This window comes from Vigna umbellata, chromosome 8 (assembly GCF_029865625.1).
Source record: "Vigna umbellata cultivar VRB3 chromosome 8, Vumbellata_1.0, whole genome shotgun sequence".
NCBI classification, from domain to species: Eukaryota; Viridiplantae; Streptophyta; class Magnoliopsida; order Fabales; family Fabaceae; genus Vigna; species Vigna umbellata.
Genome location: NC_142172.1, coordinates 18168750 through 18184295, shown reverse-complemented (window position 1 = coordinate 18184295; position 15546 = coordinate 18168750). Strand labels below are relative to the sequence as shown.

General features: G+C 35.6%; 2 protein-coding genes across 2 annotated transcripts; both read left to right on the top strand.

Moving 5' to 3' along the window:
• Positions 1-4709: 4709 nt before the first annotated feature.
• On the top strand, positions 4710-7781 carry LOC124837041 (ubiquitin-conjugating enzyme E2 variant 1D). Its single transcript, XM_047312323.2, has 4 exons — positions 4710-4874; positions 6504-6643; positions 6943-7068; positions 7351-7781. The coding sequence occupies exons 1-4, from the start codon at positions 4841-4843 to the stop codon at positions 7489-7491; spliced, it is 441 nt and encodes a 146-aa protein (XP_047168279.1). The 5' UTR covers positions 4710-4840; the 3' UTR covers positions 7492-7781.
• Positions 7782-14747: 6966 nt separating this feature from the next.
• On the top strand, positions 14748-15461 carry LOC124837040 (uncharacterized). Its single transcript, XM_047312322.2, has one exon. It carries the CDS (start codon positions 14748-14750, stop codon positions 15459-15461), a length of 714 nt encoding a protein of 237 aa, XP_047168278.2.
• The last annotated feature ends 85 nt before the right edge of the window (positions 15462-15546 follow it).

The following is a 15546-nucleotide window of genomic DNA, read 5'->3' as shown; positions in this document are numbered from 1 at the left end:
CGGCGACTTCCTCCCATCCTCCCTCGATTTCCAGTTCAAGATTCTCCTCCGCTCTGGTCTCGGCAAGGAAACCTACCGCCAGGGAAGAGGCCGAGCAGGTCATGTTCGGCGCCCTTGACAACCTCTTCACCAACACCCGCGTCAAACCCAAGGACATCGGAATCCTCGTCGTCAACCCCACGCCCTCCCTTTGCGCCATGATCGTCAACAAGTACAAGCAATGTCAAAAGCTTCAACATTGGCGGCGTGGACTGCAGCGCCGGCATCATCACCATCGATCTCGCCAAAGACATGCTTGAGGTTCATCGCAATACTTATGTCGTCGTCAGCACCGAGAACATCACTCAGAATTAGTACTTTGGGAACAACAAGGCCATGTTGATACCCAATTGCCTCTTCCGCGTCGGTGGGGCTGCCATTCTCCATCTTGGTCTCCATTTTCAGTTTCTCAGCTTATTCATTAGATCTCATCTTACACTCACCCGGCCACCCTTACTCGCGCCACCCTCCACGGCAGCTCCGGCAACCACCTCTGGTTCCATCGCTTTCTTTCTCGTTTTTCAGGTCCCCTCTCTTTCCACTATCTTTCTCTCTTGATCTATTAAAATTTCAACCTGGATCTTCTGATTCGGTACCCATTTTGTGATTCTTCCTATTCAATGGACACATCTCTATTCTTTTGGGACAATTTTCTCACCTCACCTCCGTTACTTGATTTCCCTCATTTGTTTCGCCAGATGCGGTTTATTTTCGGTGATAAACCATTTCCCCACAATTTTTGTTTTTTTACAGGGTTTGATGTTATTAATTTTGCAAATTGCTTGCAATTCTATGATCGTTCATAGATCATGATTTGCACGGAATTGTGTTGTGCTTTCTTCAATGGTTGATTTTCACTTTTCATCTCGGGACTAGGGTTTTGCTTCAGTATTATGTTTTTGTTAGATGGGGGTGGGGCGGGTCATGATGTAGAGGGTGGATCTGTGTCTTCGGTATCCAAAATGCTAACTTCCTTCATCGTCGCGCCTTACAAACCCTTTAACGTGGTTGACCCGAACTAACTCTTCAACCTGATCCCTTAGTGTGATGCATTCATCTATGGTGTGACCATTGTTGCGATGATACTTAAAATATTTGTTCATGTTAGCGTTCGGTGGGTTATGTGATTTCCTGGGTGGTGATATGAGATTCACTTGCAATGTTTCTTGTAACATACGATACTTGAGAGCGTTTAGAAGTGTGTAATGCAAGAATTGGGCAGGTATGGACTCCATTTGATGGGAGCTACCTTTTTTGTGTGTCTCGTTCAACATATTTCCTTTCACTTGACATGGTCACAACTTTTATCTTGTTTCGGTACTCTCTTACTTCTTCTACTCGCATTAACTTGGTGACTTGCTACCTTAACTCATCCATGCTTATAACCGATGTCATACGTTCGCAAAGGAACCAAGCCTTAGTGTCATGGTTATATAGTGGATAACCACTTCAAGATTTAGGTTCTTGATCTTTAAAGCTACTTTACTCAACCTTTCAATAAAGGATCACATGGATTTCCCTATTTCTTGCCTAACATTGAGGAGGGCGATGAAGGTAAGGTGATGATGTCGACATGTGGCTAAATGTGTTGTAAAAAATGAAGCCATAGTATCGAAACAATCGATGAAATAGAGAGAGAGACAGGTGAACCACTCATGTGCTCATATGAGTTGGTGATACCATCATATTGGTCCAAGGTAAGAGTCTTCCACTTCTTAGGAAGTGGGGTATCAATGATGTCATCTATGTAGGAGTGTTGACGACTCCCTCCTATTGCCAAGGAGTTGTGTCTTGGGAATATGGTTGTACTTGCTTTCATCTTCATTTTCACAGACAAGATCGATGCAATGTGCGATTTTCTACATCAAGTTTGTGTTATTAAGGGTTTTCTTAACCTCTCTCTTGCCAACCGTTCCTTCAGTTTTGAACCTTTTTTTCAGCCTAACATTCTCCTACCTTAGGGTGTCCATTCCTCGACACTTACTTTTTTAAACTCGGCAAACTCCAACTACATCTTCACCCAAGCTCATAAGATAGTAATTATGTCTGTCGAAGATGGTCATGCTTCCTTTCCTCCTACCATCCTATTTCTTGTAGACACCATAAAAGTTCTTTCCATAAAATACAAGTTGTCCTCGTGATGGACGTCAATTGTTCTTACAAAGTAGAATGTGTATCCTGTAAAGACTCCAAGGGCATCCCAACACTTCCAACCTTCAATCTCCAAGGTACTCGTCCTCCTTCTAAGTACTCATTCTCCTTTAGCTGAGTAGGGATTGTGTTTACAAAAAACAATCTAACGCCCAAGTCAACCTAATGTGTTAACCAAAAATAAATATAGTAATTAATGAACATAATTAACGTACCTCGTAATATATATTATTTATATGTTCATTAGTGATATTGTGTTGGTCAAGTAATGATGAGTTGAGTATATGTCAACTTAATAATCTAACATATATTTAACTACGAACAAGTCTTATAATAACATGACTAAGTACTTAATCATAGACAATTAAAACATGATCTCATTATTATTAAAAAATATAAAATAAAAATATAAATTGCATGTTGACATAAATAACCTTTTATATAATTTCTTTTTATACTTCATTCTCTAATTAAATATTAATAATTCAACAAAATATTATTGATAATTGATAATTGGTCAGTAATTAAATATTAATAATTCAATAAAATATTATTGATAATTGATCATTGGTCAACACAATGAAGAGAAAAATAAATAAATTTTATTCTCACTAAAATTTAACTCATCCGTCCATTTTCATTTTATATTACTGGTATGAGTTTTGGAGTTTGATATTTTTTAAATCATTTGTCGTGTTTCTTTCTTCTTTTTTAGATATTTTTTTCAAAGTTTTTTTAAGTATGAATATTTAATTTATTTATTTTTAATTTTTTTTATGTGTTTTTATATAGCTATTTAATTTAAGACTGGTAATATATTTTAATAAATATTTATAATTTAACTCAAATTTAAATCTATTATGTTCGGGATATTTAATTATAGACCTTGATTTTAAATTCGTTAATCAGTCATGCAATCCATTAAATTACTTGTATACTATTTGTAATAAATATATAAAATTATTCATTTTCATCTTTTTTATAACCCTTAAAATAGATAATATATATCTATTTCATGATATCACTCCTAGTTTTTCTACGTATTATATTTAACTATTGTCTTTAATTAATAAAATAGTTGTTTAGGATGACTTTTACAAAGTCACTTTTTGTCTTCTTAAGCATTTTTTACTTATCATTTCCATAACAACAATAATAACTGTTTGTATGATTACAAAGATAACTCACTAAAAAGGTATGAGTTATTAATGTTTCTTACTAAAGAAAAAGAACTTGTTATTTAAGTTAAATTTGTTTATAATAACTCGTAATAACTACTAAGCATAAGTTTCCATACACAAAATAACTTTTATATATAATTTTTTAAAATAAAATAATATATATATTGAAATAAAGATGATAAAAAGGGGTAGGCGAGCTAATTAGCTAGTCACAATTTTAGTAAATCTGCTAGTATTTTTAATCTATTGATAACCTGATTTTATAAAAGATGAATAAATAATTTTAAATATTAACTTATTTTTTGGAATATGCAAAGGTAGAGTATTATTTCAACTTAAATTATTAATACTTACAATTAAATGGTTGAAATTATGACTTTGATTAGTGTAGTAATTTTTTGTATACTTACGTCATTATCCTTAATTATTATTATTATCATCGTTATTGTTATCTTAAATATTATGATGTTAATATCATATTTATTGTATAATATTACAGTAATAATTACAATTATTATTATGTTAATATCATTATTTTTTATATCATCGTGATTATTATTATTATATTACCATTCTTATTACTATCAATATTACTATCATCACCACTATCAATATCAAAATCCGTTTATATATATTCAATTATCATTAAGATATTTACTAAACATCTAAAAATATTTAATCTTTCAATGTTTTTCTATTATATTACATTACATCAGATATTATATTATGATTATTAAACAAGTTGGATAATTTTATATCAAACTAATTTCAAAATATTTTACAAAAAAAAGTAATAAAAAGAATCTCATAAAATTTAATTCACCAAATTTGTTAAAATAGAATAATTATTGACAGGGTGAAAAAAACAATTACATGATATACATTAATAATTGTAATTAATGGCTAGACATCTTACATGTTTAAAAATAGAAGTGTCGTTATAGAAAAGTTTCTAAAATTTAGTATATAAAAAAAACAAAAGCAATGTTTTGCATGATATTTTTGTTTTTAAAAATTACAGTAAATAAAGTAAGACGATCGTGTAATGTTTATATTTTTTTTAAAATTAATTATTTATCAATTTAATTTAAAAACACGACAACACATTGAATACTTGTATTAAATAAAATGACAAGATGCAATAATACAACAATTTTGTATTAAATAGAAAATTTAGAAACAGGTAACCAGTGGGCCGAAACAGAACGGGCCCTTCTGGTCCACAGATAAACAATAAGGGACCAACAGTCATTATTCATTGCGAAAATCTTACATCGTTCTTTCTTTCCACAAAATCCCTCGTTTCCTTCTTTATTCCCATTTCCCACCCTTTCATCATTCATCATCGCCTCCACCACGCACCCACCCAGATTCTCCTTCCTCTCCGCGTTCCTCTTCCGTCTCCAAATTTCGATTCTTTCGATCAGATCTGCAAACCCCATCTCGCCAAAACCCTCTGCCACCCATCCATGACGCTTGGCTCAGGAGGATCCAGTGTCGTGGGTCAGTCCCTCACTGCTCTTTCTCTACTTTATCTACGCCCTTTTTCTCTTTCATCTTATTTTTTTCCAAAATTTTCTTCTTGGTCATCGGATTTTTCCCCCTACCTCGTCTTGACGTTGACCTAGAACGTTCCTTGTTCGCTTTTTTATATTCTCAATTCTTATTTATTTGTTTGTTTTCGGGGTTTTCTGTTTGTGTTTTGTCGGAGGAGTTTTGGATCGTTGGCTGCGCTTTCCTGCCTGGGAATTTTTGGTCGAATGTTTTTGCTTTCCTAGTTCTATAAAGGATGGATTTTGGTGTTTTTGTTTTTTGTGATCATGTTAAATATTTTTTCTTCTTCTTTTATTCCATGTCGTCAATCATGGGCATAAGGTTTTTTGCATTAGTATGCATGTTTTGGAAATGTGTATGTTTTGTTGGTAATGTTGTTCGCTGGCTCTTGTTAGAAGTTTTTCTTCTTTGGCGCAAGCTGGAAAAATAATTCAGAATGTGTGGTTGAACCTTTTAGGAAGGTTTTAAAAGCGACTGTGATTTGAGCTGTAATGTCGAGGTATTACTTCAGCAATTGCAGCTGCATGTGTCCATAATTTCAATGCTGTGTAATGCATGCCTTTTCAATTTAAGTAGTGGGATTGACAGTGATGATCTAAGTTGATCGTCTACGTTTTCTGTCAATAGCATGCATATAGTTGTGAAACTGAACTTGTATTTGTGCCTAAAGCATTCTTACACAGCATTTGGTATCTGATCTCTCCCATTGGAAAGTGCATGGATGGTGATGTTGGCTGGTAGTGGGATAAGGATTTTGTTTTTGTTGTTGATGTGTTTGTTGTATCATTATGGATGATGTCGGGTAATTAGTCAAATGCTGTTAGGAGTTCCACATTACGTCTTCCACCTAATGGAGTAGTATTTTTGATTGGGGTTCTCCCCTTTTGCTTAAGTCCTTACAATTGGTATTTTCATTGAGAGTTGGGCTAGGGAAATAACTGTTTCTGTGGTGGATCAAGGTGTCAAACCAAACACTGGTTGATGAGTGAATAACGCTCAGAGTAAAGGGTTACCACTGGGAGTGAAAGTACCTTTGTAGGTAAGGCCTTAAACGTAGACTCACATTGAGTAGGATGAATTACTTGGTGTGGTATTTGAGCCTTCGGCCTCTCCCAACTAATGAACTAGTCTTTTGGGTGTAAACCTTCCTGTTGTGCGTAAGTCCTAACAAATGCCTTGTGAAGATATACTGTTCTATTTTTTGTACCAGTCTAATATTTCAATGAAAAGTGCTGTTACGTGGTGGTCCCATGGCATATCTTTTGCCAACTACCATAGGCAATTTGTGAAGGTGGGCATGTAATGAATGCGCTCATTAGCCGCAATTGTGACACTATGGTCGCAATGGCTTTTTTATATGGCAGAATTTTGGCCTTCTGAAATTTTCTACCGTCATTTTCAACACTGTTAATGAATGAATTATGGTTCAAGTGTGGTAAAATTTTCTTGGTTTAAGGATTTTATCAATTTGTGTAGATATTGTTGTCAAAAGAATGGATCCTACAATGACTAGTTACATTGTGTTGCTCAAATAGAAAATGTTTATGTTTTGTTAAATATTTGTACATTTATTTGCAGTTCCAAGGAACTTCAGATTGCTGGAGGAGCTTGAACGAGGAGAAAAAGGTATTGGAGATGGCACAGTTAGCTATGGAATGGATGATGGTGATGACATTTACATGCGCTCTTGGACTGGCACCATTATTGGCCCCCATAATGTAAATATTTCTGTCACTTCTGTAGATTAATCTTCATGCAAGTGTATCTGATCATAGTATGTATGCCAGCATGGTTTCTGTCCAAAATTAAGAATTTGGTTTGATTCTTGTCAGTATCGACTTTTATGTATTTGTACATGAACATTGTGTATTATTCTATGCCTGTATGGACCTTGGGTATGTAAGTTTGCGATAAGTTTATATTTTCTATATAATATATATTTTCATTTTGTTTATAGTTAAAAGGCTGCTTGCGGGTCCTATAATTGTGTTCTTCTCATTTGCCTTTTCTCTGTCAGACTGTACATGAAGGAAGAATCTATCAACTGAAGCTGTTTTGTGATAAAGACTACCCTGAAAAGCCCCCAAGTGTTCGATTTCATTCACGGATCAACATGACTTGTGTTAATCATGAAAATGGAGTGGTATCATTTATAATCTTTCATATGTATTCACTGTATAAATATTTTGTGCAGTGCTTGCTGGGATAATTAAACTGTTTTGTTAACTGTCTTTCTAATTCAATTTTTCAATTTGTAATAACTTGAGATCGCTTCTATTGGAGATCTAATCAAGTTTGATATGGGTTTTTCGGGAATAAGGGAATAATCAAATATATTTCATTCTTCCTTTATTTGAAAGCATGGATCTCATATTTGTTGACCTGATAATCTTTCTCAAGATTAATAGACTGGTACATGAAACAGGTTGAACCAAAGAAGTTTGGTCTTCTTGCAAATTGGCAAAGAGAGTACACCATGGAGGACATACTGACCCAGCTGAAGAAGGAAATGGCAGCTCCTCATAACCGGAAGCTTGTCCAGCCCCCAGAAGGTACCTACTTTTAGCATTGAAGAGCATTGAAGACGGTATAGATGTCAGCTTGTATTGCATATTCTGTATGCAATATATAGTGTGTAATGAATGCTTTGTGGATCCTTCCTTCCGAATTCAAGAACATATAATAGGGGAATGCCCCAAAAGATATTTCCATATCCATGGCTTCAGAGTTGTTTTGTTGTCTTTCTCAACTGTTCTGAAGGGGGACTGTTTGATTAAAATATTATGTGTGTCATATTTCTAAAGCAACTCTTTAAGTAGTATTTTCCCTTTAATCACAAAGGTGCTTTCAAATTTACTCTTGCTTCTTCTTATAGCTTCACTTTCTCACTGCCTCTGTAAGTAAGGTTGAGCCAAATGGAAAATTGGCAATGGCAATGTGGATCTGCTTGCTGTCTGTTCTTTATATAATTTTCACCAAAATCAGTCTGATATGAAACAAAAGTAACCAAGTTTCTAGGCACTGTTAATATTTGGAACACTTGATATAAAATATACTGTTATTTAATTATAACTTCACATATGGATAAATACTTTTGTCTTTTTATATCTCAGTAATTTTTAGTTGGCTGAGAGAGTAAATTTATACATGTATATTAAAATTGAACTTATTTTCAAATAAAACAAAAATTGTAGAACTTGGATATTATTGTTGTTGAGAAATCAAAGCCTGTCTGGGATGTGATGGTGTTTGAGATTTACATTGGCTAATATAACCTGGCACAGTGGTTTTAATTTGTTAAGTTGAATTTCTCTAATATGAATATTAGAAAAAAAGGATGTAATAAGTTTAATTTGCTCGTAATGGTTTACGTAGTATTATCTGCTTGGAAAGATATTTATTAAAATATCTTATTTTATTCACACTTATTTAATTTTAATGAATTACTTAGTTACGTGGCATATTTTAGCAGCTCATAGATTTGTTTTAGTTTGAAAAAAGTTGTCAGATTTTTAATTCAAGGTTTTTTATTATAAACAAATAAATGCACAGAATAAAATTAAGATATTGCTAAGCCAAGCTTGTTTTTCTTTTGTTAACTTTAAAATGTGTATAATTTGAAAAAGTTAAATTATAATTTTAAGATACGTTTCTAATTATTTTTCTTTGTGAAATGAAGCATAGCGATCTTTTTTTATTTTGTTTTACTTCTATTTGTGATGTTTAATACATGATGGGATGGGAGCGTGTATTTTTTTTTTATTTAAAAGCAATATAAAATAAAATTAGTGTGGAAGGATATAGACTAAAAGAAAATAAACATAAAAATAAATGTTTTCCTAAGGTGATCGAATTTTTTTTAAGACGAAACAAATCCTAAGACCAAATATTATGATAAAATAAAGTATTAATAATTCCAACGGAGCCTATTACAAAATACGATAATAGTCTATCTACGTTTAAAGTATAATAAATTCCTAAAATAGATAAATAATTATTCACAATTTAAAAAATTAAATATATTTATAGTTGAAATTAAATTCTTTTCTGTCTTAAATGTTAAAATAGATTGGTCATGTTTTAAAATTAGATAAATATAATTATCTTAAATTAATTGATTTAAATGTTTGCCTATATTTATTTATGTTTAAAGTTTTGAGATTAATATATGTTAAAGTTTGAAAAATTGAAAAATTTTAATTTTATATTATTTAAGGATTAAAAATATATTTAATTCAATAAATATTTAAAATTGAATTGTGTAACATCCCAAAAATACAGTAAAAACCATATAATAGAATTAATTACATTAATAATTAACCAGTTCATTTTTATACTAAACAAACTAACAAATTTTGGCCGAATGGCCTTACATAGGGTTACCAAAAGTAAACTGTACAAGATTTAGTGAAACATGACCGAACGGCTTACAAAAGTCAAATTACCGACCGGTCAAATAACAAAAAAAGGAAAGGAAGTGACCGAATGGTCACTTCATGCTAAACTACTAACTATAGACCGAACGTCCTACGGTTCGGCTTTTACTTCAACGTCTACGAGGTTCGCATCTTCCAAATTTTCTTCTTCCAGCGCCTCTTCAAGTAGCGCGCTTCCATCTGCTCACATCCACACGGATGATCATTGCAATGACAAGACGGACGTACAACAAGACAACATAAGGAAACACAGGGTAAGCTTATGTAATTTAATTCAAGAAATAACATACGTTTTCATATGCAAGCACATTCAAATACATTCAAATAAACGAATCAATCAAACCCTGATACTAGACCGACTGTCCGGACTGTATGAATCTGTGTAGCTACAGGCGTTCGTGCACCCGGGTGATGTAGTAACTGGAATACTTTCATCAGCTGCCACCCGAGGTTAGTCTGTTCCGTCCAAAGTACCCCTAAGGACTAGGACCTCCTGCCGTTCCCACACATGACCTACCCTCCTCTACGTGAGGACGAGTACTCACGGAACATCAGGATGAACTGCCAGCATTAGCATGCCCACAGTCATACTTTACCAATTCCAATATTCATCCATGAGTCGTTCCTCCCTGGAACGCTCGTTCAAATCCACATCATTTCATTCATATCACATTCCCTTCCCATTTCATTCGTAATCATTCTCAATTTCATCTTTCATTACCAATAAGTTAAATTTCATCATCAGTTCTAAGAACATAAAATACCGAACGTTCAGACCTCTTTAGAACGAGGACGAACGCTAAGAACGAGATCGATGATTCTCCCGTTCAGAACAGAATAAGACTAAGAGAGTTACTTTTAGATTTAAGAAATGAACCGAGTAAAATAGTGCAATATGTGACGAAAGGTATTTACCACTTGAATCAGTTGAGTGAGCTGACTCTCTTGAATTTAAACCAATACTTAAAGAAGAAATCAAGTATGGAGGCCCTAGGCCGGATCCAATGCAAGAAGAATAATTAAGATGTTAAGGAACTATATTTAGAATAGTTCACATACGGAAATCCAATGCCAGTAAATGACCGAACATGGTAAAGGAAAATATTACTGAAGTTGGACGAACGTTATTTTATCAAGATTGATTATACAATAGTACGAGCGCTTGGTATAAGACCGAGTACTACTCATTACAAGTGCTAGGTATAAGACCGAACACTACTTAGTAGGGACGCTAGGTGTAAGATCGAGCACTACTAGTCTTAAAGTATATATATGTATTACTTTATTTCAGGATATCCGGGTACTACTATGCTTGGCCGAATGCTCAAACATAGTGTTTCCACATGAGGGCGCTCGTCCTACACTAGGATTCTATCCAAATGAAAGAATCCCTTTTTAACTATGTTCACAGAAAACCGAACGGTCAATGACCGTTCAGTAACGAACGTACTCTATCATAGTAGAATTTCATATTCAGATTTCATTTATTTCCAACTCAAATCTCAACACATCATTTTCATAACCTTATAACTTCACACCAGATATCAATTTACATACTTCATATAATCCATATAAATAATTCATACTCCAAAACGATTACTCATATTCATATTCCTACACTTCATACATCTCAACCATCATACATCTCAACCATCATACATCTCAACCATCATACATCATACTCATACTGGATACATACATTCACTCATTCAGCAACAATGCATTCATTTTCAGCTAGCATACAACCATATACAATTAAATTAGATAAGCTTCCCTTACCTGGATCTGTGAAAGAACGTCCTACAGACTGCAACTTGGTTCGTCAACTACAACTTCTACCCTCACGGTCACTTAACTCTTCCAACTAAACCGAACCACATGAAAATCAAAAATAACTTAGACTACACCCCTGCATGCAACCAGAACGTGGTTTTGCATGTAACAAAAGAACGAACGACTAAGGGGAGAAACTTACCAGCTCAAAGTTGAAACTTGTTTGGTTTAAGAGGAAGCTTGGGACGCCGGAAATGCTCCTACGGTGCCTGAACGGTGATCGGAGCAGAGAAAAGGTGAGTTACAGTAGAGAGAGAAGGGAAGTTTCTAGAGAGAAGAAGGAGAAATGGAAAGTCAGAGTTTGGAAGGAGAAGGTGCATGCAGAGGAGAGTGGCAGGGTTTTTCAGAAAAATCATTTTTTGGCTACCCCACGTCCAACGGACGTACACTCTCCTATAGACATCTGTCCTTCACTACTGATTTTCGAATCTTCCATTCTTGACACTTGGCGTCAGTTTACAGAGTTTTGGGTGCGTTTTAAACGAATCTGAGCAGGGGTTTTGGGTTAAATTTCCGAGGTCTGACAAATTGTATTTTAAAATATATAAAATAAGAATCTAAAATTAAAAAATTTTCAATAAAAATGATACTAATTTACATTAGTTCCAATATTAGTTACAAAATTTCACATGTTTTTAAGACTCAAATTTATATAAGCTAAATGACGTAATAAGAAAGTAATTAAGTTAAAAAAAAGAGAAAAAATGAAATATTTTAAGTAATCAATGTGAAGACCTGAAAAATGGAGTAAAGGTGCCTTAAGTTAATAGAACAAGACTTAAAAAAAAACATTTCAAACATACTGGCCCATTAGCTTATGCATTATGTCTCTCTCTAAAACTTAGTTTCAGATTTCCTCTGCCTTCTCTCTTCCATTCCTTTTCACTGAACCAGTAGATTTCCGATTAGGTGGTGCCAAAACGTCCGCAGCGTAGTGAGCTTCGCAACGGATCGATTTGTTTTTAGTTCTAGGCTGGTAAGTCCCTGCATGCAGCTTCTTCACTATTCTTGAACGGAGACGTGCATTCTTGTTGGTTGCATGTGCCTTCTTGCTTTTCCTTCTTCCATTTCTACTCAATCCTAACTCTAATAGCGATTTCCATCACTTTTCCGGTGGTTGTAGGGTTTGTTGGGTTCGTGCTGTATGAGGTATCGTTAGGGAATTCTAGTGAGCTGTGCGGTTTAGTCAAGTCACTCTGAAGTAAGGGGAGCTAGAATACGTTTTTTTAATTGGTTGCATGTGGTGTATGTATATAGATTTTTGTACTATTATGCTGTTGATGTTGTGCTTTGATTGAGAAGATTTATTTGCATGTGCTGGATTGTATGGCTGTGGAACTGAAGTGCAATGTGTGTATACTATTTTGGATGTATCTCATTTCTGTAATTTCTATGTTGATGTGTTTGGACTGAGAGATGTTGTAACAGTGAATGGATGGAAAAATTGGTATTCTGTAAGGGTTTTAGGTCATTGTGAGAGGAAGTGAGGTAGTGATTTTGGGCATTGGAGAGCTTGAGTGCACTTGTTAGGAACCTCAAAATGGTCTAAAACGAGTTACAAGTATTAGAATTGGATTTGGGTCCCTAAGTTGTTGATTTTGGTGTTCTAGAGTAGAAATTGAGTCTAAACCACTTTAGAGTTGTAATAGGAACGTATATAATCATCTAGACAAGTTTAATTAGGTGTAATACAAGAATTAGGGATGTTAGAAATCGGATAAGAGGCCTACAAATGGTGAGGGCTGGTGTGAGTGTATGATTCTGCAGAATTTGCGTTCTGCAGATGATGCAGAGTCGCTATGCGAGTTGTCTCGCATAGCGAGACCCTATAGAGGGTGTTCACTGTCTAAGTCACTCGCTGTGCGAGCTGGTGCACTGTGCGAATGACCAGAGGGTGCTGCTCTCTGTTTGTGGATTCGCTTGGCGAATCCTGTTGCTATGCAACTGGGGGTGGTCTGGAACCACTGCCCTTTTAATTCGAAGAGCGAGATGGGCGCAAAGCGAGAGGGTTTGGGGGTGTGGTCTCTGTCTAAGCTCTCGCATAGCGACATGGGTGCGTTATGCGAGAGGTTGGAAGTCTGGTGCATGCTGCGAGTTAATTCACTATGCGAATTAAGGGGTGCGCTGTGCGAGACCTTCTTGTCTCGCCTTACGAATAGGGTGCACTGTGCGAATCCTCTGAGTCCAGAGTTCTCTTTTGCTCTCTTTTTGGTTGAATTAAGTGTGTGGGATGTTTGGAATGCATAGTATGATGGTGGTAATGTGATTATATTGAAAGTATGCGAGTGTATGAAACATGTTTGGTGATTGAAAGTATGTGGTTTTAAAAGTATGGTTGATGGACGTAATTCCATGGATCTCAAGGGAGGTTACATGGTGGTACCTTATGTTATTGGACGTAATTCCATGGATCTCAAAGGGAGGTTACATGGTGGTGCCCTATATTATTGGACGTAATTCCATGTTCTTCAAGGAGAAGATTCATAGTGGTGCCCTTAGTGTTTATAATGATTTGCATGGTAGCTCAGTCTTGGAGGTTATCCTGAAACTACAATGGTCAATCATTCTCAAGTAGAGATGATTGAATCATATCGTGAGTAGTAGCACGAGGTCCTAGTCTTGGGTGCTTCCAGTATGACCCAAGGTGAGTGATAACGGACTAACCTCGTGAGTGTGGTGGGGTGAAACCCATTGGCAATGACTTTGCAAAGCAGTAGAGGCCACCACGAGTGCATGACCCGCCATAGCTCGACAATCATTCTAAGTCCGGACGAGTCAAGTTTAAGTGCAACCAGTCACGTTTGTGTATTGTAGTGTATTTGTCTTTACTTGTATGTTGCCTCTGACTGCTATAACATTATTTTTGTATATCTAGCTCACCCTTGCTTTTGTGTTTGTGTTTTGCTTGGATGTGCTTTTCTTTTGCAATTATCATCCACTTGGATGTGAGCAGAGGCGAATGAGGTGCCTCTAGAGCAGACTTTGGAGGAAGATGATGCTGCTTAGTCTAATTAGGACTCTGAATGGTTCCTTATCTTTTAAAATACTCTATTACATTTAAGTTTTAAATTATGACTCAATTTGGGATGACTATAAGCTTAACAACTTTATTTATAGTCTACTCTAAGTGTTCTATTATATTAAAATGTGGACTTACTATATTATATGCTTCTATTTAATTTGGAATGTTACATTTATGGTATTAGAGCAGTTTCTGTCCTTAGAAAATCTTGTAGGGTATGTGTGTGCCTTGCTTATGCTTGTGTACTCTTAGTCATGTTTAAGTTGGTTGTCGTTGTTTATTTGAGTTGGACTAATGGTCTTTCTCTCTGTGTGAACAGAAGATGACACCTAGGCTTCCTCCTCATCCTCCCCCTCAGGCCGAGCCGTATGAATCTAACCAAATGTTAGAGACTGTGCTTAGGCGTTGCAACAGCAAAATGTTACACTGGTTCAACAAAACACCATAGCCTTGTAGAATCTGGAAGCTGCAAGAGTGTCAGCGGAAAACGCCAGAGCGTCGGCTGATACCACTCAGAGGCAATTCCTGAACATGATGGTTGGTGGTAGGACCGTTGCAGGCGCGTCTTCATCTGTGGGTTCGGTCCCAGAATGGAGCTTGGAAAACTTTCTTCAACACCATCCAGTCAGGTTTGATGGGAAGTGTAGCCCGAATGAAGCTGATCATTGGTTTCAGGACATGGAGAGAATTTACCATGCCAAGAGGTGTCCAGATGAGAACAAACTGGCATATACTGAGTACCTGTTGACTGGGGAAGCAGGCCACTGGTGGAGCAGCATGAAAATGATTTTGGAAGGGAGTGAAACTCCTATTACTTGGGAGTTGTTCAAGGAGAAGTTCTACACTGAGTATTTCCTTGACAGTGTGAGGTATGATAAGGAGATTAAATTTCTCCAGCTGGTACAACGAAATATGCCTGTGGCAGAGTATGCAGACAAGTTCAAGCACTTACTCCGATTCTACACCATGACTATGGATGAAGAGTGGCAGTGCAGGAAGTTTGAAAATGATCTAAGAGGAGACATCAAACTGTTGGTGAAAGGACTGCGTATCAAGGAGTTCCCTACCTTGGTGGAGATGACCCATGTGATGAAGAAGACCAAAAAGAAAGCTGAAGGACAACAGAGTCAGTCTATTAGAAATAGGGAACCATCTGGGTCCCGTAGTGGATTTAATTCCAAAAGGGCTCATTACCCTAAACCACCGTCCTCTTTTGAGTCTAAGGCTCCTTACTATATATACTAGTATACTCGAATTAGATTATTACACCGACATAAAAAATATAAAAATATTACTTTATTTTTGAAAATGTAACACATCTTGATTAAAT